This window comes from Pseudorca crassidens, chromosome 3, assembly GCF_039906515.1.
Source record: "Pseudorca crassidens isolate mPseCra1 chromosome 3, mPseCra1.hap1, whole genome shotgun sequence".
Lineage (NCBI taxonomy): Eukaryota > Metazoa > Chordata > Mammalia > Artiodactyla > Delphinidae > Pseudorca > Pseudorca crassidens.
This window is the reverse complement of record NC_090298.1, coordinates 127,019,686-127,044,269: the sequence shown is the minus strand read 5'-3', so window position 1 is coordinate 127,044,269 and position 24,584 is coordinate 127,019,686. Positions and strand designations below refer to the sequence as shown.

The window sequence follows — 24,584 nt, the reverse complement described above, 5'->3', positions numbered from 1 at the left end:
TCCATTTTTCTTGGATATATATCTAGAAGTGAATTAATCTTTTGAGGAACTTTCAGACTTTTCCAAAGCAGCTGCACTATTTTACCTTTTTATCAGCAATGTAGTGTATGAGGGTTCTAATATCTATACATCCTTTCCAACAGTTACTGTTGTCCATCTTTTCAACTATAGCCATCTTCGTGGATATGAGATTGTACCTCACTGTGGTTTTGATTTGCATTTCCCCCCGATGGCTAGTGATGTTCAGCATCTTTTCATGTGCTTATTGGTCATTTGTATATCTTCTTTGGAAAAATGTCTATTCAGATTCTATATCTGTTTTTAAATTGGGTTATTTTTCTTTTCAGTGGGAGTTCTTTATATACTCTAGATACAAGTCCCTTATCATATATATAATTTGCAAAATTTTTTCTCCCATTCTTTTCTTCCGTATCTATTCACTTACATGATGGTATCCTTTGAAGCACAAAATTTTAAAATTTTGATAATATCCGATTTATTTACTTTTTCACTTTGTTGCTTGTGCTTTTGGTGTCATATTTAAGTATCCATTGTCTACGGAAGGTCATGAGACACACCAGGCAAGCTGCCACTAGACTGGGATTATAACTTGATTTCAGAAGTAGCGGTATTCACACCTCCATGTTAAAATAAAGTTCATACCTTATATGTTAAATCCAAAGGTAGATGAATGAAAGTCTTAATTATGAAGAAATTTCAAGGGAAGAGATGAAGGAAGTAGCTGTCTTGATCTCCTCACCCCACCTCATTCACCTTCAATTTTCCACTTTCAGCACCTTCAAACCCTGATAGAGTAAATGCTTTTGACTCTTATGATCAAATAATTTTCCTTTTCCCACATAGCTTCTGTTTGTCAGGGTTTCAAGATTATTTTATTTTTTTCATCAAGCAACCAAAAAGATATTTCTGTTCCTGTCCTGTGTATTCAAGTTCAGACAAACAAACAATTTCCACGGGCAAAAACTTCTTCCAATCAGTAAATAAGGATTTTTCATTGTTGTTAATGTGTTGGATTATGTGAAATTTTTGTCAACCAGATCCAAAATTCTGTGATTCTGTTTCCACGGTGCTGTGATTTAAAAAATTCTAATCCATCGGTGGTTTAGTTGTCAAGGCAGTTATAGGCAGCCTCACCCAGTTCTCTGGGCTCTCTTGTACCTGGAATTTCAGACATGGTTGGTTGGTATTCCCAAGCCAAGTGACATCTTCTTAGAGAAAGTGAATACAGCCCACCTGTAGGTCTATGTGACCTACTTTATAAAGAGAAGACCACAAAAACCATCTTTGTGTTCCATAAGGCAGGCAAATTCCAGTGAGAAGAAAGGACATGAATAAAGTACCCTGGGTAAGTTTTTTTTCTAGAAAGAGAAATAGTCTATTAGCCACTAGAGTCAGATGCCTTTGTGGGGAGAGATGCAAGTATGAATGGAGTGGTCAATATGGCCTTATCCATATTAGAATATATGGGACACATAGTAGAATACAAGATGGTGACTCTTTCCAAGAGCCAAGGCTGCATGATGGTATAACTCCCTGGGAGGGGAGAAGACTCAGCAGATTTCTGCCCTGCAGCAGACCAGGGCCAGAAGGAAAACTGGTCACTCGGGGGAGAAAGAGATGGAGGTCTGGGTCTTTCATCAAGGTTTGTCCTACCCCAAGGGATTTTTCTGTTCTATCAGGTGAACAGAGGGTAAGACCCAGGCTTCAAATTATTTCTAAAATCACTCTAATCCCAGACTCATGCACTCCCGCCCCCACATGCTTCCCCTGCCTCCCCCTTCACATGTGCATTCCATCTTCTAACCTAACAGAAATATATCACAGAAAACCTTTCCTGCTCATGTGTTCACCTAGACACATCGACCCCCCAATGACTTCATGCCGTTCTTCATACCATCTTCTACAGGTGTATCATGCTTTAATCTTCATACACTTAGGTCTCCCCAATCCTGCCAACTCTCTTTTTCCATCATGTCCTGTGTATGGGGAGGTGTCAGGATGCTTCTCAAGTAATTTCTGTTAAAGGAAAAAGGAAGGGGCCCAGCACCCTCCTACCCTGCCTCTTTTGTTCCACTCTACAAGGCTGTCTTTGCAACTTCTAGAGAGTGATTCCATTTGTGGATTCTCTAGCATGTAGATCTAAAGTCAAGACTTTATATACCATTGATCCCATTATTTTAAGTAGTTTCTCTACTATTAACATATTACATTACTAGGGTATATTTGTTACAATAAGTGAACCAATGGTGATACATCATTATTAACTAAAGTCCACACTTTATTCAGATTTCTTTAGTTTTTATCTGATGTCCTTTTTCTGTTCCAGGATTCCACCTAGGATACTACATTATATTTAGCCATCATGTCTCCTTAGGCTCCTCTTGGCTGAAGCAGTTTCTCTGACTTTCCTTGTTTTCATAACCTCAACAGTTTTTTTTTTTTTTTTTTGCGGTATGTGGGCCTCTCACTGTCGTGGCCTCTCCCGTTGCAGAGCACAGGCTCCAGACGCACAGGCTCAGCGGCCATGGCTCACGGGCCCAGCCGCTCCTCGGCATGTGGGATCTTCCCGGACCGGGGCACGAACCCGTGTCCCCTGCATCGGCAGGCGGACTCTCAACCACTGCGCCACCAGGGAAGCCCCACCTCAACAGTTTTGAGAAGTACTGGTCAGGGATTTTGTGGAATGTCCCCCTGTTGAGATTTTCTTGATGTTTTTCTCATGCTTAGACTGCAAAGGGAGGAAGACCACAGAGGTAAAGCACCATTTCATCATATTATATCAAGGGTTCATGCTATCAACATGACTTATCAGTGTTGATATTGACATTGGTCATCTGTCTAAGGTAGTGTTGGTCCATGTTTCTCCACTGTAAAGTTACTATTTCAGCATTTCTTTCTATACTATTCACTTTGGAAATCGCTAGGCATAGCATACACGTAAGGACTGAGAAGTTAGGCTCTCCATTTTTGAGGGCTGAGTATCTATTGATTTTTAAACTATTTGTTATTTGTTGCTCTAGGATTTAGACAATCTCTCTCTACCATAATTTCCTTCAGATTAATACTAACTTAATTCCAGTCATATATAGAAAATGTGCTCCACTCTGCCCACTTTTGTGCTACTATTTAATATATATTTTGTCTATGTATGTTAAAACCCAACAGTACAGTGTTATAATTGTTGCTTTATATAATTTTATGTCCTTTTGGCTGCACCACGGGGCACGTGGGATCTTAGTTCTCCGACCAGGAATCGACCCATGCCCCCGGCATAGTGGAAGTGCCGAGCCTTAACCACTGGACCACCAGGGAAGTCCCTAATTTTATGTTTTTTGAAGAAACCAAGAGAAGAAAGGATGCACACAGATAAACTTAAAAAAAAACCCCAAACATTTATCATTTCTGGTACACTTCAGTTCTTCCTGTGGTTTCAAGTTACCACCTGTTGTCACATCCTTACTCCCCTAGAACTTCTTTCTTTCTCCCTTCCTTTGCACTGTAAAATATATTATACCTCTATATGTTATAGGCCCAACACTTCAATCTTTAAAAACAGATTTATGGAGATATAGTTCACACACCACACAATTCACCCATTTAGAGAATAAAATTCAATGGTTTCGGTATATTTACAGACATGTGCAGCAATCTCCACAGTCAACATCAGAACATTTTCATCACCTCAGAAAGACATTTGATATCCTTTAGTCATAATCCCCTCATCTCCTCATCTCCTCCTCCAACCTTAAGCAACCACTAGTCTACTCTTTGTCTCTGCAGAATTGTCTATACTGGACAGTTCATATAAATTGAATCATGTGATACATAGTCTTTTGTGACTGGCTTCATTTACTTAGCATGTTTTCAAGCTTCATCTATGTTGTGTTGTGTATTTCATTCTGTTTTATGGCCGAATAATATTCCATTACATAGATATACCACATTTTGCTATTCATTCATCAGCTGGTGGACATTTAGGTGGTTTATACCTTTTAGTTATTGTGAAGAGTAGTGCTTTGAGCATTTGTATACAAGGTTTTACAGGAACATATGTTTTCTTTCCTCTTGGGTATATACATAGGAGTGGAGTTGTTGGGTGCTATGGTGACTCTATGTTTGGTCATTTGAGGAACTTGCAGAGTGTTTTCCAAAGTGGCTGCATCATTTTACATTCCCACCAGCAAGCAATGCATGTTGCCCACAAGAAACTCACTTAAATATAAAGACACAGATTAAAAGATAATTCCTCCCTCCCATCCCTATGACATTGCTGTTATTCCTTTCACTTACCCATAGGCTGTAATCAACCAATATACTGCCATTATTTTGAACAAACTTATTATTTAGATCAATTAAGACTAAGGAAAATAAAAAATTGTATTTTGCCTTAATTTATTCCTTCTCCAACACTCTTCCTTCCCTTATAGAGATCTTGAGTTTCTTTTCTTTTCTTTTCTTTTATATATTTATTTTTGGCTGCGTTGGGTCATCATTGCTGCGCGCCGGCTTTCTCTAGTTGTGGGGAGCTGGGGCTACTCTTTGTTGCGGTGCCTGTGTTTCTCATTGCCGTGGCTTCTCTTGTTGCAGAGCAAGGGCTCTAGGCACGCGGGCTTCAGAAGTTGTGGCTCATGGGCTCTAGAGTGCAGGCTCAGTAGTTGTGGCGCACGGAATTAGTTGCTCTGCGGCATGTGGGATCTTCCCGGACCAGGGATCGGACCCGTGTCCCCTGCATTGGCAGGTGGATTCTTAACCACTGTGCTACCAGGGAAGTCCCGAGATCTTGAGTTTCTGACCTATATCATTTTCCTTCTTTCTGGGAAGATATTTTAACCTTTCTTGCAAGACAGGTCTACTGGCACCTCAAATTTTATTTGAGAGAGCATTTCTCCTTAAACTTTTGAAGGGTCTGGTATCTTTTTTCTGACACGACTCCTGACGCCAAATGTGCAGGTTTTTTCTACACTAATTCTCCAACACCAATTTTATGTTTACCTGGCTAGCAGTTTGGCCAAGTTTTTTGTTTGCTGTAGCTGTAGATGTGAGAGGTAAAATTTCCTCCAGTGTCCTTATTTTTGTCTCCTGTGTTATCTTTAGTTTTCTCTAAACACTTCTGCTCAAATAGCATCTGAGCTTTGCAGTTATTTTAGCTGCAACCCACTGTTATTATACAGGTTGACTGATGTGATGGTAAGATGTGGAGGGAGGAGAGCTTTCTATAATCCTATGATTAGGCGCCAGTCTTTTAGTGAGGCTGTGACTTTTACAAGTGTTCTTAGCTTCTCCTGCCCCCCAGGTGAGACATGAAGGTTAAAGGGGGCCCGTGTTGGATATTTCTTTTCCTCCATGTCAAAGACTAGAGAGGGGCGTAGTGGAATATTTTCCTTCCCTCAAGTTAAAATAGTTTGTTTTGATGCAATCCCCTTCTTAAAAATAGTTCTTCCCTTAGGCGCTAGTGAAAACAGTTTCTTTGGATGCAAGTCCTATCTTAAAAAGAACAGAATCCTCTGGGTTTATTTCAAAATGGTTACATTTTTGCTCCCTCTGTCAGAGGCAGGAAGGAACTTTTTTCTGATTGTTACCTGAAGAACTTGGGGGGGGGGGGTTCCTGGAGATGACTCATGAAAGTGTGGAGGTCCCCCTAAGACTGAACCCTCAGAGTTTTTAACTCTCAGTCTACTTCACGCTGAGTCTCCAGCCATCCATCAATTACAATCTAAGTGTTCCTACCTATACTGGCTCCTCTGGTGAGCTTGTTCCTAGTAACCTCTCAGTATCTTCCATTTTCTCTAGTTTTCAGGGAAGGAGTTTGTCCTGTAACCTAAATTCTCTACAGGAAGTGAGAAGAATTGTTGATTTCCAACTTTATCAGATTTTTTTTTTCTGGTTGTGAAGATGATAGTGACAAATTCTAAGATTTTTCTGTCAGATAAGAAACCAGAAGTCTGCTCAGTTCATTTTACTTCATTCTTTTTTTCTCTCTGTTCTCAGATCGTATCATCTCTAATGATCTATTTTCAAATTCACTCATTCTTCTGCCAACTTAAATCTACTGTTGATCCCCTACAGTGAATCTTTATTTCAGGTATTGTACTTCTCAACTCCAGAATTCGTTTGGTTCTTTCAAATAATTTTATCTATTAACATTCTCTATTCATGAGCTACTTTCATGAACATAGTTTCCTTTAGCTTTTGAACATATTTATAATAGCTTTTTTGGGAGTTTTGCCTTAAAAGTTTAACATTTGGGCCTCCTCAAAGGTAGTTTCTATTGCCACTGTTTTTCCTGTACAAGGGATATACTATTCTGTTTCTTTGCATCTCTCACAGTTTTTGAGATACTATATTGTAGGAACTTTGGGTTCTGACACATCCCCTTCAGGGCTTGTGAATTTGCTCTGTTTTATTTTGTTAGTTTTTTAAAGTACCTTGCCTGAACTAATCTTGTGACGTCTATTTTCCTCCACCGTGTATAATCTCTGATGTTACTGCTCAGTTCCCCCATCTCCCACCCCAAGCCTGGCTTCCAAGAAGTCACCCCTGGGCCCAAATTATTGTAATGTTCAGCCAGTGATTGGTCAGAGGTGTCCCTAAGTTCCTTGAGCCAGTAAAGCTTCCACTCTCTGCTAATGGATCTGTGTGTGACTTAGAGAATTCTTTCAAGTCTGGCCTATGTTCTGTTAGTGACTATACCTTTCAAGTGCCTGCTCTGGTTGGTTCTGAGTGTGAAACCTAGATGTGTGCTCAGCCTTCCAGACAGGGATAACTGTGATCTTCCAGGGCACTTTTTAAGCTATTTCTCTGGTTCCCTCTGTTAAACTTTCGGGTGGCCTGCTATTTCATTTGTTGCTACTTATTTTATGGAATAGAATTCTAATTGCTTGCCACTAAGATCTCTGTTTTCAACAATGTCTGAAGTCAAGCATTCCTTCACACTGTGTACTAAATAAAGTCAGGTCCCTCTGTGGAGCTCTGGAGCTTCCAGTCCTTCCTCTTGCCTCTCTCCCTGGACAGATGTCTACACTATTGCATTGGAGCTGAGGAAGCTTCTCGGTTTCTCCTCTTGGCATGGAAACTCCTCCCTGCAAGTGGGATTTGGGAGGAGAAATGGAAGCCCGAGGTCTTTTTGATTTACTCCTCCCCCTATGGAACCTCTGCTCTGTAAATGGGAGTTTGGAAAATAGCCTGCTGTCCTTTCAGCTTTCGGTCCCCCATCACCCCCTGGCGTGGAACATTTGCCCTACAAACATAAAGCCTGGAGGGGGGTGGATCAGGGCCCCAGTATTCTTGGCCTACCTTGTCTTGGGTAGAGCTACTGTATAAGAAACAGCTAGGCTGGGAACGGGAGCCCAAGTCTTCTCAGTTGGAGCTGACTAAAATTGAGCTCCTGTAACATGGAGCTGGGGTGGGCAGATCCCACATGCCACGGAGCAGTTGGGCCTGCATGTCCGGAGCCTGTGCTCTGCAACGGGAGAGGCCACAACAGTGAGAGGCCTGCATACTGCAAAAAAAAAAAAAAAAAAGGGGGGGGGTAATTTAGTCACCAAAAACAACTATTTAAATTGTAGTGAGTGTTGTAAGAGGCCATGGCTACTTTCTTTTGCTCACTCTCATATGATATCTATCTCATATATACTTTATGTAAATAACAATACATTTACATACTCTTATCACTGATCAAGAGGTAGCAGGAGTCTTATATATGCCAACAAACAACAGGAAAAAAGTTTATTTTATACTTTAGAATTCTTATTTAGGATGCCCTATGTTTTGTTACAATTCATACTTTGTTAAAAGAAGAAAAAATAGGGAATTCCCTGGTGGTCCAGTGGTTAGGACTCTGCACTTTCACTGCCATGGCCTGGGTTCAATCTCTGGTTGGGGAATGAAGATCCTGCAAGCTGTGCAGCACAGCCAAAAAATTTAAAAAATTTAAAAATTAAAAAAAAGAAAAAATAGTATTATTTAATGTGGAAAATAATTGGTAATGGCATTCTACATATATAATGCTTATTTTATATTCGTAATTGTTAGCTTCACGTAAGCAATTCCAATACCTATATGATTTACGTTATGTGGTGCATAATGTAATGTAGAACAGTTTGGAATATAATGCTTTCATATTTTGCAGACTGTCCATATATGATTTTCTAATTTTGTTTTGACTAGCCAACTTATTAATATTTCAAAAGTCTTTGTAGTCCACAGTAAGCATGTATCCTTTAACAAGGAGGTGTACTTTCTGTAATATCTTCTAGAAATACTTTGGCATCACATCTGAAATATGATTTCTACAGAAACATAGCTACATACTTTTCTAAATTTGTTGAATTAATAGGCTTCTTCTTAAGACTTCTTGATACATAATAAGGTTTGATTTCTAATGAAGGCTTTCTGTCACTGTAATTTTTAGTTGAAGATATTCCCACATTAGTTTCTCTTTTAAGAAACTTTTTCTTTATGAGTCCTCTTATGGCGACAGAGGGCTGAGCTATGTCTGAAGGCTTTCCCACATTGATTGCATTCATAGGGTTTTTCTTCTGTGTGAGTTCTGTGGTGTATAATGAGGTCAGACTTCTCAAAAAAGGCTTTTTTACACACATTACATTCATAAGGTTTCTCCCCAGTATGGATTTTCTTATGTCTAATAAGGCAGGACACTTCACTGAAAGCTCTCTCACACCTGGTACACACATAAGGTTTCTCTCCTGTGTGTATTCTCCGATGTACAAAGAGGTGTGACTTCATGCTGAAGGCTCTCCCACATTCATCACACACATAGGGTTTCTCTCCAGTATGAGTCTTCTGGTGAATACTGAGGTGTGATTTTTGGAAAAAGGCTTTCCCACACTCATTACATTCATAGGGTTTCTCCCCAGTGTGAATTCTCTGATGTTCAATGAGGTGTGATTTATGGGAGAAAGCTTTTCTACATTCAGTACACTCATAAGGTTTCTCTAGAGTATGGATTCTCAGATGTATAACGAGATTTGATTTCTTGCTGAAGCCTTTACCACACTCAGTACATACAAAGGGCTTTTCTCCTGTATGAGTTCTCTTATGTATAATGAGGTCTGACTTCTGAAAGAAGGCTTTCCCACATTCACTGCATTCATTTTTTCTTGCATATCTTCTGTTACCACTAAATAAGTTAAAACTTCTACCATACGGGTCATGTCTTTGGAGTCTTTGTTTTGAAGAAACAAAGGCTGTGCTAACATGACATCTATTTTCAAGTGCATTACAATTGTTACGCTTTTCCTCCGTCACAGTTTTCTGGTCAATGAATGCAACATGCCTGAAAAGTGTTCCTTGGTTCTCTCGGTGCCTCTCCATGTGGTCATCAACTTGCCAGACTTTTTCTAGAAGGAAGCATAATAAACTATATGTTGGTGAATATTTCTGCTAATGTATTATGACTCATAGCTTTTTGCCCTATTGTGAGATTGAATCTTTACTTGCAGACCCAGTATCCATATCTAAAAGAAATACCAAGGCTAAATGGAATCTATACCCCTGAGCTTAGCAGGAAAGCCACAACTTTTAAAAAGCCTGTAGTAGTAGTAAAAGAACTAGATAATATGACAATGAATATAAATATATTTGACTATATGCAAACAAGACTTTGTAAACTGGGGAGAAAAATGGAAATAATGCCAAGAAGTAGTAAAAAGGAACAAAGAAGAACAGCTGCTACAGGGTCAATGGGAAGAGCCCATCTAGGAGAAATAAACGTGACTAGGGTAAAATGGTGATTAGAGGAAATAAAGGAAGGACTGGATGAGGAACAGAGAGATTTGAGCTAGTGTCTCATCAACTCATTGTTGGATTGCTGTAGTTTAATCTCCACTTGTCTCTTTGTTTCCAGTGTCTTTGAGCTCTTGTCTATTCATCCAGCAGCATGAAACTGATTTTATAAAACCATCAATTCTACTTGTAAACAGGAACACTTTTGTAGCCAGTATAATGGTAATTCATTCTTGTATAGGTGTGAGGGCGCAGGAATTCCTATGTCCAGTAAGAGGAAAATATGCCATAGGATAAGCCAAGCTTGCTTCAGGATTAGAGTCACTGCTAAATTCTGATTACTGAGTGTATCATATTATTCTATAATAGTTCATAGATACTGAATCAATCCTGACTTTTAAATGTTCTCCCTAACTTGCTTTCTACCTACCACAGATGGAAAATGAATTGTCATTAAGCACGTGGGCTCTGAATCCAGATTACAATCTTAGTTTCATCACTAATTAGATGTGTGGCACAAGTCAAGTTAATCTCTTTGGGCCTCAATTTCCCCTTCTATAAAAAAGGATAATAATAGCACCTATCTTACAGGGTTTTGTGAGGATTAAATAAGTCAATCGCTTTAAGTACTCAGAATACTGCCTAGCATGTAATGTTTCACTAGTTAGATATTATTATATTTATTATTACTGATCCTCAGACAACTATGTTCTTGCCACTTTCTGCTTTATATCATGTTTTCCAAGCATCTGGATTCTATTAATGTAATCTTAAGCAGTAGATTTCTCACCCTGTGTCTAAATTCCTATCAATCTTCATTTTCATCTATTGATATTTTATAAACTTCTGACAGTACCTGACTACTGTTACACTTATGCTACCTATATCCAGAGCAATAAAGGCACCCCTTGGCTCAGAATTTGACATTCCTACCGAGCTTCCTGGCCCAGTTCCCAACATGTAAGTCATCACTCTTTAAAGAAAGTGAGTAAATTTCTATTCTATATCTACCACTGGAACCCCAGAGGCTTCAACACATATCTTTTATCCCAGTGATACTGTGATTTATAATAAGAAATATATATTTCATCTTTGTCCCTGTTTCTGGCACAGAGCTCCAAAAACCCTTGTAATTTCCTAAGTGATGAGAGTCATAAAGGTGTCTTTTGTTATGTTAATAAGTGACTTACGGGAAGCATCTTAGGATCGGGGCTGGTTGCCAGTGGAGCCAACAATGTGATTAGAGGACTGGAACTTTCAGTTCCCTGCCTCAACTTCCAGAGAGGGGAGAAGGGCTGGAGGCTGAAGTACTCACCAGTGGCCAAGGATTTAATCAATCGTGCCTATGTAATGGAGCCTCCATAAAAACCCTAAAGGAGGGGGTTCAGAAAGTTCACAGGTTGGGGAACCAGAGTGCTTTCATGTACCACCATGCTGGGCCCCAAACTCCATGAGGCCAGAAGTTCCTTGAATTTGAACTTCTGGCCTCCATACCTGTAAGACAATTAATTTCTGTTGTTTTAAGCCTAGTTTGTGGTAATTTTTTTTTTTTTTGCTGTACGTGGGCCTCTCACTGTTGTGGCCTCTCCCGTTGCAGAGCACAGGCTCCGGATGCACAGGCTCAGCGGCCATGGCTCATGAGCCCAGCCGCTCTGCGGCATGTGGGATCTTCCCAGACCGAGGCATGAACCCGCGTCCCCTGCATTGGCAGGCGGACTCTCAACCACTGCGCCACCAGGGAAGCCCTGTGGTAATTTTTAAATTGCAGCCCTGGGAAATTAATACAATGTTAAAAAAAAAAAAAAAAAGACACTATGACAATGCAAGGGTGATGGTGGGTAGGCTACAATGCTAGAGAAATGAAGATCAAAAACTCTAGGTCCAACTCCAGTGACTTTTTAGCAGAGATAGAAAAATCCATCTTAAAATTCACATGGAATCTCAAGGGACTCCGAGTAGTGAAACACTCCAAAGAAAGAACAAAGTTGGATAACTAACACTTCCTGATTTTAAAACATACTACAAAGCCACAGTGATCAAGACAGTGTTGTCATGACATAAAGACAGATAGACAGACCAAAGGAATAGAATAGAGAGCCCAGAAATAAACCCTCATGTATATGGTTAAATGATTTTCTACAAGAGTAGCAAGATCATTCAATGGGGAAAGGACAGTCTTTTCAATAAATGGTGCTAGGAAAACTGGATACCTACATGCAAAAGAATGAAGTTGTATCCTTATCTTATGTCATATACAAAAATTAACTGAAAATGGAGCAAAGACTTAAAGAGCTAAAATGATAAAACACTTATTTGGGACTTCCCTGGTGGTCCAGTAGTTAAGACTCCGCACTTCCACTGCAGGGGGTGCAGGTTCGATCCCTGATTGGGGAACTAATTTCCCACTTGACCCCAGAGTGGCCAAAAAAAAAAAAGATAAAACACTTAGATGAAAATACAGAAAAAAGCCTCATGGAGTTGGATTTGGCAATGATTTCTTGGATATAACACCAAAAGCATAGGCAACAAAAGAAAAAATACGTAAACTGGCAGGCAGACTATCAACCACTGCGCCACCAGAGAAGCCCCTGGATTTCATCAAAATTAAAACCTTTTGTGTGTCAAAGGACACTATTAAGGGAAATTGCTGGATCATGTGGTAATTCTCTATTCTCTATTTACATTTTTAAGGAATTCCCATGATATTTTCCACAGCTACTGCACAATTTTACATTCCCACAGAATGTGAGAAAATACTTGCAAATCATATATTTTGTAAAGGATTAATATCCAGAATATATAAAGAAACAACCCAGTTTTAAAATAGGCAAAGAGGGGGGCTTCCCTGGTGGCACAGTGGTTAAGAATCCACCTGCCAGTGCAGAGGACATGGGTTCGAGCCCTGGTCCGGGAAGATCCCACATACCACGGAGCAACTAAGCCCGTGTACCACAACTACTGAGCCTGCGCTCTAGAGCCCGCAAGCCACAACTACTAAAGCCCATGCGCCTAGAGCCTGTGCTCCACAACAAGAGAAGCCACCACAATGAGAAGCCCATGCACCACAAGGAAGAGTAGCCCATGCTCACCACAACTAAAGAAAACTTGCGCAGCAACAAAGACCCAGTGCAGCCAAAAATAAAATAAAATAAATACATTAAAATAAAATAAAATAGGCAAAGAACTTGAATAGACACTTCTTCAAAGAAGATATACAAATGGCCAATAAGCACATGAAAAGATGCTCAACATCACTAATCACTAGGGAAATGCAAATCAAAACCATAATGAGATACACTTCATACCAATTAAGATGACTATTTATTTAAAAAAACTAAAAAATAACAAGTGTTGGTGAGGATGTGGAGAAATTGGAACACTTGTGCATTGTGGTGGGAATGTAAAATTGTGCAGTAGCTGTGGAAAATATCATGGGAATTCCTTAAAAATGTAAATAGAGAATTACCACATGATCCAGCAATTTCCCTTCTGAGTATGTACCTGAAAGAATTGAAAGCAGGGACTCAAACAGATATCTGTACACCAATGTTCATAGAAGGAATATTCACAACAACTAAAATGTAACAACTCAAATGTTCACTGGTAGATGAATGGATAAATAAAATGTGGTATATACAACAATGGAATATTATTCAGCCATAAAAAGGAATGACACTCTGACACATGCTACAATATAGATGAACTTTGAGATATTATGCTAAGTGAAATAAATCAGACACAAGAGGACAAATATTCTAAGATTCCACTTATATGAGGTATCTAGAATAGTCAAATTCGTAGCTATAGAAAGTAGAATAGTGGGTACCAGTGGCTAGGGGAAGGTGGAACAGAGTTATTGTTTAATGGTTTCAGTTTGTGATGATGAAAGAGTTCTAGAGATGGATGGTGGTAATGGTCTCACAACAATGTGAATATACTTAATACCACTAAACTCTACACTTTAAAATGGTTAAAATGGTAAATTTTATGTTGTCTATATTTTGTCACAATTTTAAAAAAATATCTTCTCAAGGTCCTAAATGAAGTTGATAGGGATCACAGGCAGAATACACCTGAAGGAGAAACTGTAACTCTCTAACAGCCATGCAAAAAAACCCACATTAATATGTGAAGGTGGTACACAGAAATGGTGTTCAGGTAGATATGAAACTTATGTTAACTGTCCCAAGTTATTTCCAAAGGTCCGAGGCCTTTAAGAAGAGAATCTGAAGCATATTTCTCAAAGATGCCAGCCCTCATCAACCAACTGTGAACTTCATTTCATTCACTTCCATCCACACAACTCTTCACCTAACTCACCTGGGTATCTCCAACTTGAGATTTCTCTCTCCACCATCCATGGTTCTTCTCCTTGTTCCAATTTGTAGATCAGAGCAGGCTTGGTGGTTTTATATCCTGTCAATGAGAAATGATAAGGGATTTGGACCTAGCTACTTGGGCTTCAGGTCCTTTGAACTCTCAGCTTCATCAGGGACTGCCTGATAAAGGTGCTCACTTGTACCTTAAAAAGAGGTTTTTTAAACAAATGTGTAGCCATATCTCCCCAAAGATTGTCAGTTGTCATCAACTGAGACTCAGAGCCACACTAGTAAAAGTATCTCAGAGGGCTGGCAATTTGGAGCAACTGAGAAGGGAAAAGCAGTCAACCAGGTGCATACCAATCAACACTGGGAAACGGTCCTCACCCACTGAGATGAGGTTGATATAGTTCTCCAGCATCACATCCCGGTACAGATCCCTCTGGGGAGGGTCCAGATACTGCCACTCCTCCTGGGTGAAATCCACAGCCACGTCCTTGAATGTTACTGGTCTCTGTAACGACACATTTCTATTCCAACTAAAATGATCTATGACGCATAAAATGAAAAAAATACATGGCAACTTGTTTCTAACCATGTTCATTAGTTGACAATGGTTCCCAAAATTTAGTCCCACTTCGTTTTTGGGGATATTACACTAAACTGGTCTCATTCTGTTTCCCCAGCACTGCTTTGATGCCTGTTTGTCTAGATTTATGTTCTATTTTGTGCATGACACAAACCTCATATTTGAAATACTTCATACTTGTGAAATAATTACCCATTAGGCCATTCATTTAATAATAAGTCATTAAACAAATATTTACTGAGTACCCACTACATGTCCAGAACTGACTGTCTTAAATGCAAAGGATCAAATATTGGAAGCTGATCCAATTTGCCAATATGTCAAGCCATAGAAAAAATGCTTACTCAGTGTCAAAAGTTATACAATGAGAAGGCACTGTTCAAACCGCTCTTGATAAGCTATTTAACGAAGAATAAAACACTTTCTCAATGTTTCAAATTACAGTGTACTAAATATTTGTTTTTATTATTTTTCATTTCCCTATACTTGTATAACCAAGAGAGGATTCAATGTTCTGACAAAAAAGTTTAAGGTCACAGAATAATTGTAACCAATGGGGAAAATCTCATTGATTATTAAGATTGCTTTGAACTATTTCAGCTCATGTGGTCATTTTTACAATCCTGTACTACTGGTCCTGTATAGCAAAACAAACTAACTCACCTGGGACTTGGTCATTTTCTGTAACCCTTGGGTGAAGGCAGAGATCTATGAAGACAGAGACAGGTTTAAGAGAATGAGCCATGTGAGACCAGGTATGACTTGAAGATTCCAGAATCACTGGTGTAATAAACCCTGACACAGGTGACCATAACAACCCATACACAGCTGCCTCAACAGTTGGGTTGAAGAAGCCACTGTGGGAGAATTTCCCCCGGGGTCCTCCAGAATTCATTGAGAAAACCACAGATTTGCACTAAGATTTAGCTACAAGGATATCTGTTGTAGCACTTTTTAACAAACTTAAATTTGGAGCAAATTAAAGAACTGGTTAGTCAAATAGATATATACCCCCCAAGTAAATTTGTAATCATCAAAAATGATGTTGTCAGAAATTTATCAAAATTTAAGTGGTAGTTGATGTACACCCTTCTCTGACCCTCTAGTCATGCGTTCTGTGGACTCCAACCAGGGCTGTAGGACTACAGATAGGCTACAGTTTGAAAGTAGGATGCACCAGTATTGGGTTCTCAGTGGGACCAAGGATCTAGGCAAAGACATCTATAGACTTGGAAATATAGTGTCCACATGGTGAGATTCATTCAACAGTCTGTCTGGAATCTGCCCCAGGGGAACTGAGGTGCAGGTCCCTGTGGTTTAAGCTGAGGAGGAGCAGAGTTCAGTCAAATGCTGTGTTTTAGTCTGGGAGACATGTTGTAAAAAGTAGGAGAGTTGGAAACAAATATCTGGGCTTGAATTTACCTGCTGTCTATTTGACCTCGAGCAAGTCACTTCACCTTCCTGAGCCTCAGTAAAATTGGAAATAATACCTGTGTTGTACCAGTGACTTTACCCACCCACCCCTTTTTAAATTAAGCTAACAAATATATTTTACAAAACAACCTAATGTTAATGTAGGGGTGTGTGTGCGTGTTTGTGTGTGTGTGTGCGCACTCACGTCCATGCTAGCCGTTCCCTCTGGCCAGCACCCACTTCCACTATTTCATCAAGACTTTCGTCAGATACCAAGGAGGGCTCCCTGTCTACCTAATTTAAAATTAACCCTTCTCCCATTTCCCTTACCCTGATCTACTTTTTCTTTTTGTATAACACATCACCTTCTAGTATACTACATAATTTACTGATTTATTATGCTTATTGTTTATTGACTGTCTCTACTTAACTAAAACTAAAATTTCGTAAAGGCAGGGATTTTTGTCTGAATAGTCAATAGCCAGCACCAGGAAAGTGTTTTGCTCATAGATGCTCAAAAAAATAGTCATTGAAAAAAAATACATATGTAGCTATAGTAAGTTTCATAAAACAATGCTTATTACATGGGATACATATGTGATATTTTACAGTATTTTATTTTTTTAAATGTTCACATACAAGAGTACATACTATAGAATTCCATTTATATGATGTTCTATAAAGGCAAAATTAACCTGTAGAAAGTGGAAAACTGGTTGTTTCTCAGCATACGGGGGGAATGATTGACTGGGAAGGTTCAGAACTTTCTGGGGGATTAAAATGTTTTGTATTTTGATGGTGTGGTGGTTAAATGGGTGTATACAACAATTTTTACATTTTTATTCTCTGTAAGTTACGTGCAAATTATTCTACGTAAATTATAACACAACTTTTAAAAAGCACTGGCAAATAAAAATACTAGTCTTTACTAACTGAACAGATTTCATCACCCATACTCACGACCGTACTGGGTTTCAACTCATAGTTTGAAAAACTGACTTACAGGGTTGCTGTGGGGTTAAAGCTAGACACCTTTGGAAAAGCAGGCAGCATTCCACCGGCAACAATTCAGACCTTCAGTAAAGCCTGGTTCTCTTTCCACACCCCAGAGGGCATTAAACACTTGTGCGCTCCGGCCACTGGTGGATGCGCTCCGGGTCGCCACACTTGCAGAGCCCCTGCATCGCCCGATCCCCGACCCGCAAGAACGCAGTCCCGGGAGCCCGCCCACCCGGGGCTCACGGACTCGGGCTGGGAAGGGTCACCGTAGCTTTTGACACACGCCGGTCCACGCCTCTACCCCGAAGTCCGGCTGAGCTCTATTACTCCCCACCCGCCTCATACCCGCGCCATCTTCCTCTGCACGGCGCACCTCCAGCCCCGACCGAGGCCAGCCAGGTGAAGGGCTTAACCTCTCGGGCCTCACCCCCGCGCGGGGTCACCACCGTGAGGACTTGGAGCGCACACATGCGCAGAAGAAGCCGCCTCGCGCGGGGCTCGCTGGAGCGTGTTCCCTCCGACTGCAAACTACATCTCCCAGAACGCCCGCCCTGAGGTGCCGCACACGCGCAGCGAGAGGCCAGGCGCGCGTGAGGTGTGGCCCTGGCGCGTTCCACCTGATTCCAGCACTGCGTTTCCCGCCCCGGTCCCCAACCCCCTTCCCGGCGAAAGGTCCACTGGGGGATGACGCACAGGCGCAGTGTGCCAGGAGGCGTCCGTACCTACCCCGTTTCAAGAACTCTCCCGGCAGGATCGGCTTTCACTAGAAGTTTGAGGGCTTAACTCTGGAATTTGAGTTTGAACCCAAGGCTTTTCTTTGTGGGCCTGTGAGTATGAAGTTACGACAAAATGGGAAATACATCTTACAGATTTTATTAAAATGCCTGCAAATTGAAGCTAACAATGGTTGAAGTTAGTACTGAGTGGGATAATTCCGAAGAACACAAACAAATTTATATTGATTACACAAATATGATGACCAATAGCTAACTCGTCTGGGTAATATTTAAAGAGAAAAATTTGAAAAAGCTTGGAGACAGATTTACTTCTCAGGGGAGTTCAATATTAAGAAGGTGTGTTCCCGACCCTTTGGAGTCGGGCCCCAAGAAGGGTCTACTTCAGAAGCAAAAGAAAGCTTTATTCTGTGGTCAAAGAATGGAGAGGTGCAAACTGGCGCTCTAGAGCACATGTTCTCCTGGAAGGACCATTAGCGGGGCTACTTTATAGGGTTCTTGTCAGTGGCGGGCGGGGTGGAGATCTCCTGGGTGAGGGTTAGGCGTGTTGGTCACGCACCTCAGACTTAAGTGCCGGGTACAGCGTCTGCACACGACCGCTGCTGCCACCGCCATCTTGAATTGAATGTCCTGCGCAGGCTTCCGCTCACTTCAGGCCAAGATGGGGTGTCCAGCACAGCGCACGGTGCTTCTGCTCTGGGAGCTCTGATGCGATGGGTTAGGTGCAAGGCCTCTCTGCACACGGCCCTCTACAGGCCAGTGAAACTAGACTAAGCACAAAAGAAGAGGTTGGACCTTATCACTTAGATTCCATCTTATTTTTCCCAGGGGACCCTAGTGGCCTTTGGCAAAGTGGCAAATCCCCCCTCTTTCTTTTGACCTGCCCCTCATTCTTGACGGGTGCTGAGGGGCGAGGGTCTGTCTTCTGCAACTGCTTCCTGCCGAGTTTGGGTGTTGTCATAACCCCAGGTGGAGGAGCACAACTTCTCCCCTGCTGCCTTGAGATATGTTTGATTGTTGACTGGCCTCAGCCCTGACTTTGTATCCCTGAGCGACCACCATTTGAAGTTTTATAGATTCTAATCTTTTGGAGACAAAGGATGCCAGACAATTTAAACTACATGGCCCAAATATGTATCAGCTAGAGGACAATGGTTCTTAAGGGGCCCAGGAAACGTAGAAACCAAGGATGCTGGGGAGGGCTTGTTTTACCCTGTTCCAAAATTTGGCCAGATTAGGCTGGCTGGCTTCTGTTAACCAAGTTGGTTTTTCTAGTAGCCTGTCTACACTTTCTTTAATCAGGCCACTTACACTGATGTAAAAGCAACATGTTGTATTGACTTGCACAGACCCCCTCCCTCGTCAGCCAACAGATAATCTAGGGCAATCCAGTTATCCTAAAATTCCTATTGCTTGGCATATACAATTACTTATCTTTTGCCTTTTTTTGAAAAAGGAGTTTTAGGTTGGAGAGAGGTTCACAAGAGTAGTGTGGAGCGGGGTGGGGGTGGGGGTGGGGGATGGTGTCTGTTGTCTTGGGTTATTTCTCGAGAGGTTGGGGCTCAGGAGCCCTCTTCATTGGAGTGTGATGTACCCACGGAGTGATCCCCTGCAACTTCAGGGCAGAATGAGTGGTTAGGATCACTAAGTGCGGTCCGTTCCACTTAGGAGTGAGTTGATGTCTTGGGCTGCCTGTTTTCCATGTTTTTAGGTACACCCACTCTCCTGGCTGGAAGGGATATAGGACCAGGTCAGTGTGTGCAGGCCGCTCATGGTTACCATATTCTGTGAGAGCTTTCATGGTTTTTCCTACGTGGAGAGCTTGAGTTGTTTCATTCCAAGGGGGTTAGGGTGTCCCTTCTTGGGCTTGGGGAATGGATCTACCATTCATGAGTTCAGGTGCATTTAAGTTTAACTTATCCCCACCGGGGACTAACCACACGTAGAGCAGAGCAGTCAGAAGAATCTTCATCCAGTTTTCTTGACAGGCTGAGTGTAACGTCCATTTTATGCCCAGGGCACTCACTATCCCCTTCGTCACTTGAGACACAAACGCTGGATCATTATCATTTTGTAGGGATCCTGGGAGCCCAAACCTGGGGATTATTTCTTTTAGTAATGCCTTAGTCACTTCAGCTGCCCTTTCAGTTCTAGTGGGGAATGCTTATATCTGAAATTGTCCGATATTCTCAGTGTGACAGTGAAATCTAACTGCCAGTGTTCTCCAGGGTCTGTCCCTCTGGTTTGAATGGGTCTTATCTGGGGGCCTCTGGGGGCTCTGGTGTTGGGGTTATTTATTGTACCATTGGGGCAGGTCTCAACTACCCAACGTTTACGTTTTTCGTGCTTGGGGTCACCATGATCTCCACCAGGTAGTTATCTAGGACTTCCCTCCCATAGTGAGAACCTTAATGGTCCTCCCTGATGGCTTGGCAAGCTACAGTTTGGGGCATTAACTAGCCACCCATGACTCCCCAAATCCCTATTGAAGCCCCGTTTTGGGGTTTTGTCTAATATTTCTTTTGTGTAGATTGGGGAATAATTGGATGGATCTGACCTTCAAAGTACGAAGGGTAGTTGCCAAGTTACTGGTTCTAGGGCCACCTTTCTGGCAGTTGCATCCACCGTGTCGTTTCCCATTATCCTCTGCATCCTCCTTTTGGTGACCCCAGCAATGAATCTTTGCCACCTTTTTTGGAATCTGTACTGCTTCTGAGAGTTTCAGTATGCTTAAGCCATGTACCACCTGTTTATTCTCTGCAGTAAGCATAGCTCTTTCCCTTCAAATAGCCCTGTGTCTGTGTAGGGTGGCATATGCATACCAGGAATCTGTGTAAATATTTAAGGCCTTCCCTGTCCTGAGCTCTAAGGCTTGGGTGAGGGCCATCAGTTTCACCTTTGGGGCTGAAGTCCCTGGGGGTAGGCCTCTTCATTCTATGACTTGGGTCTGGGGGGTTATTGCATATCCCACCAGGCTTTTTCCCTCCCTCATAAAACTACTCTTCAGCGTTTGGGAGACGCTTGATTCCTAGGTCGGTGTGACTGGGATAGACTGTGTCTGTTGTTTCTATACACTCATGTTCTAAGGGCCCTGTTTCTGTAGGTAGTAAGATGGCAGGATTTAATGTACGACAGGTTTGACAGGTTTTTTGTTTTGTCTTGTTTTGTTTCTTGGCTGCGCCGCGCCCCAGTGAAAGTGCTGACTCCTAACCACTGGACCACCAGGGAACTCCCAGTGTATGACAGGTTTTCATAGTAACCACTAAGGTATCCAAAAGTGTAGGCTGGACTTGAATTGACCTGTTCCCTTAGAGCTTACTAAATGCTTGAAACTGGTGTGGAGTTCATAGGGTGATTTGCTGTCTGAACATTAACTTCTCAACCTCCTTTAGCGGGGTTGCAGTAGCTACTACTGCCCGTAGGCAAGGAGACCATCCTTTAGCTGTTTGATCTAATTGTTCAGATCTGTCCAGGGAAGTTTGTCCTCAGCCATTAACATTACCATCTTGTGCCCCCCGTCTAGGGGAATGCCAATCTCCAGTTTGTCTCCCATTAGGTGGATAGTAACTCCTAATTTATGTAAGATATCCCTTCCTATCAGGGATATAGGACATTTGGGAATGTGTAGGAAGGAATGGGTGATGTGTTTGTCCAATTTGCATTTTAATGGCTCTATGAATGCCCGTTCTTGGGCCTTCCCTGATACTCCCATAATTTTACAACTCTTATGACTGAGTGCCTGATCTGGTGTTCAGAACTGAGAAAGTGGCACCAGTGTTGACTAAGAATTCAACAGACTTTTCCCCAGTGTCCAGTCTCAGACGGGGCTTCTCGGGGGTCAATTGGAGTGCTGGCTTAGGAGCCCCTGGCCCCATTATTCTTCATCTATTTGGACCATCTGCCTTCGAGGGTTGTGGCCGGGTTCTGCCATTTCCATCCACCTTGGGGGGCGCTGAGGGCATTGTCTCTTCTAGTGTCCCTCTTGTTTACATATGGCGCACTGATTGGGTACTAGTTTTCTTGACTTGCTATACCTTGGTGGAGGCTGGGGACCACTCACCAGGTCGAGAATCTCCGTGGGTAGTTAGTTCAAATTCCCATGCCGTCTGGTTGACACTGAAGGGCAACAACCAGTAGGTGGGCTTGCCTCCAGGCCTTTTTATCCTCTATATTTTGGTTTTTAAACACCCAGTAGGCAACCTTAACCAGGTGAGAAGTACACCTAGTGTTGGGGGCACTTTGGGCCAGTTGACAGGTTTCTTTTCTGCTGCCTAGATTCCCTTTAGGAGTGATCTGTCCAGTCGAATTCAACGGCCACTATTTTCAACTCGCATTGGTGTCTTTTCGAGGGACCAAAAACAAACAAAAAAACCCATTTACTTAGAAGTATTTGTCTGTCTCATCCTTGACTTTTAAATTTAATTCTCCGTATGTGCTTTTATTCCCCTCCTCCACCATGCCCAATCCCAAATTCCTTTTTTCATCTTTTGCAGTTTGCACTGTTTTAGTTATTTACTTCCCTAATCTAGATGTGGATATGTCTTTACATCTGTTATTAAAATAAGAGTCTTTGTTGGTGATGTCTGGGTCATGCTGTCATTGGTATTAAAAATGTTCTCGTTTTCGTTATCTGAACTCTTAGAAAACATGGTCATAATAGTCACACTGTTAGAAATTAAACTAGTACTATATCAGTACAAAGCACAGCAGTTAATCCACAGACAAGGCCACAGACTAATTATTAAAGCTTATGATTGCAGTGCACTTAAATTGTATCACTCCAGAGTGATGCAACAGTGGATTTGCATTTTTGTAAACTGCAAATCATGACTGCCAGCATCAACAGCCAAGGGAAGAAAAAAGCAATAGTAACGACCAGGAAAGGCATAAAATCGTTGCCTTATCCACTTGAGAGGATAACAGTGTTGCTTACGCCTTTACTTTTGGGACCACCTTATGGGTTTTGTACTTATTCTCCAACTTTCCCCAGCCATCCTCCCAAAGCAGGACTTTTGAAGTCCCTGGGAGGGATTTCCTGGGGCAGTTCCAAACAAAACTTTATGGTGGGTCATTCCACCTCAGTCTTCTCCTTTCATTTCTCCTTTTTTCTATCTGTCAATCCCCCCTTCTCCTTCATTCTCCTTTGCCTCTGTCCTCAGTCTCTCACTCTCAGTCCCTCATTCTCCCCCCTTTTGTCCTCTAGTCTCCACTCTCTGTTCTTATGCCTTAGGTCTTTTTGTCCCTTAGGCTTCCTTTCTCTTTTCCTCAGTTTCTCCTTTATTTTGTGTTTCAGTCTCCTCTTCCCTGTCTCAATTTTCTTTTTTTAAAAAAATAATTTTATTGAAGTAATATTGTGTTAGTTTGTGCCTTACAGGAAAGCAGCACAGTGATTCAGTTATGTGTATATATATATATATATATATATATATATATATATATATATATATATATATATACACATACTCTTTTTCCTATTCTTTTCCATTATGGTTTATTAAAGGATATTGACTATAGTTCCCCGTGCTATACAGTAGGACCTTGTTGTTTATCCATCAATTTTCCTTTTTTTCGTCAATCACCCCCTGCGATTTATTACCATAACTGTAATTTCCCCTAGGAGGATTTCCTATAATAATTAGCATAAGTAACTGTTCATGCCCCTCTCTGCCTCCCAAGTTTTCCATCACTTTTGCCCCTCTCCCACACTGGAATCTCCTGGACCATTTAGCGGACCTTTTCAGTAGACTCTCCTACGAAAGGATTGCACCATTCCAAATTCCTCTTACACCAGTTACAGTCTTCCAGTAAAGTACTGCCGTACTGCAGTTCTTCCCCAATCCTGTAAAGTCTGCGATAGCTTCTACCTTACGCATTTGTATAATTCTCCTTTTTGTCATCTTTTCCCCCTCCCCTCGCTGCCGCGGTGGTACAGCCCAGCCTCAGGTTCCGAATAAACTGAATTCCTCTGCTTGTACGGAACTGGCCGGCCTTTCAAGATGGCGGCTCCCACTGAGACACAGCGCTTGGGGGCGGCCATATTGCCTCCTGAACAAAGCCGCTCAGGGTGTGGAGCGGCCAAATGCCCGGTACGGAACAGCGAAGGCCCGGGAGCCTCGTGCTTTGATCACTCAGACAGGAAGCGGGAGAGTTCGCCGCTATGAATGTGACATCCGTACTGGGATAAGCTGTGGCAGGCGTTTTGGGACCTGATAATCGAGCTGGGGGTCAGAAGGGGGATTTATGGGTTGAGACCTGAGGAAGACTGAAATTGTTATTGGGACGGCGGTCCATGAGGGTCAATAATTGAAGGTCTATGGGGTCAGTGGTGGGGAGTCTCTAGTATGAGTGTTGGGTATGTATGTGGATCAGTCATAGGGAGAGCTGTGTTATTTGTGGGTCAGGGACCGCGGACCTGTGCGCTGATGGGGTATCCGTGTGGCCAGTGATTTGTGGACCTATATGGCCAGTGCTGTGATGGGAGTGGGGCTGGAGGTGCTCTTTGAGATTTCTGATTTCTGCACCTGGTGATTCAGTGATTTTTAGAGGTTATTAATGGGGCCCAGAGCTGATACAGGTTAGTCCCAGTTTACTGGGAAATGCCTCACTTTACAGTCTGTGTAGGTCAGAGGCTACTCTCAAGGTGAAGCCCCTCCTCAGATGTTTTTTTCAAGCCGTCATCTCTTTCCATCATTCATATCATCACAGAAGAAAACATCCTTTGAATGTAAGACCAAACAAATCTAAAGGGACAGGATTATTACTGTC

At 41.8% G+C, this 24,584-nt stretch overlaps 2 protein-coding genes across 7 annotated transcripts in view; one reads left to right on the top strand and one right to left on the bottom strand.

Moving 5' to 3' along the window:
• ZNF300 (zinc finger protein 300) overlaps nucleotides 1–24,584 on the top strand; it is a 174,608-nt gene that overhangs the window by 24,158 nt on the left and 125,866 nt on the right. The window contains exon 2 of the mRNA XM_067730235.1: nucleotides 23,752–24,114. The gene's annotated coding sequence lies outside the window, so the exon portion shown is untranslated. The remainder of the gene's footprint in view (nucleotides 1–23,751; nucleotides 24,115–24,584) is intronic.
• Nucleotides 5,503–17,700, bottom strand: LOC137221895 (zinc finger protein 300-like). Of its 6 annotated transcripts, XM_067732318.1 has the most exons (6): nucleotides 17,431–17,700; nucleotides 15,337–15,381; nucleotides 14,472–14,614; nucleotides 14,086–14,181; nucleotides 13,232–13,266; nucleotides 5,503–9,380 (listed from the first exon to the last, which is right to left on the bottom strand). In XM_067732318.1, the coding sequence occupies exons 4-6, from the start codon at nucleotides 14,124–14,126 to the stop codon at nucleotides 8,461–8,463; spliced, it is 996 nt and encodes a 331-aa protein (XP_067588419.1). In that variant the 5' UTR covers nucleotides 14,127–14,181; nucleotides 14,472–14,614; nucleotides 15,337–15,381; nucleotides 17,431–17,700; the 3' UTR covers nucleotides 5,503–8,460. The 6 variants fall into 6 exon arrangements, with proteins under 6 accessions (XP_067588419.1, XP_067588417.1, XP_067588414.1 ...); XM_067732316.1 differs by lacking the exon at nucleotides 13,232–13,266; XM_067732313.1 differs by lacking the exon at nucleotides 13,232–13,266 and having other exon boundaries at nucleotides 14,472–14,598.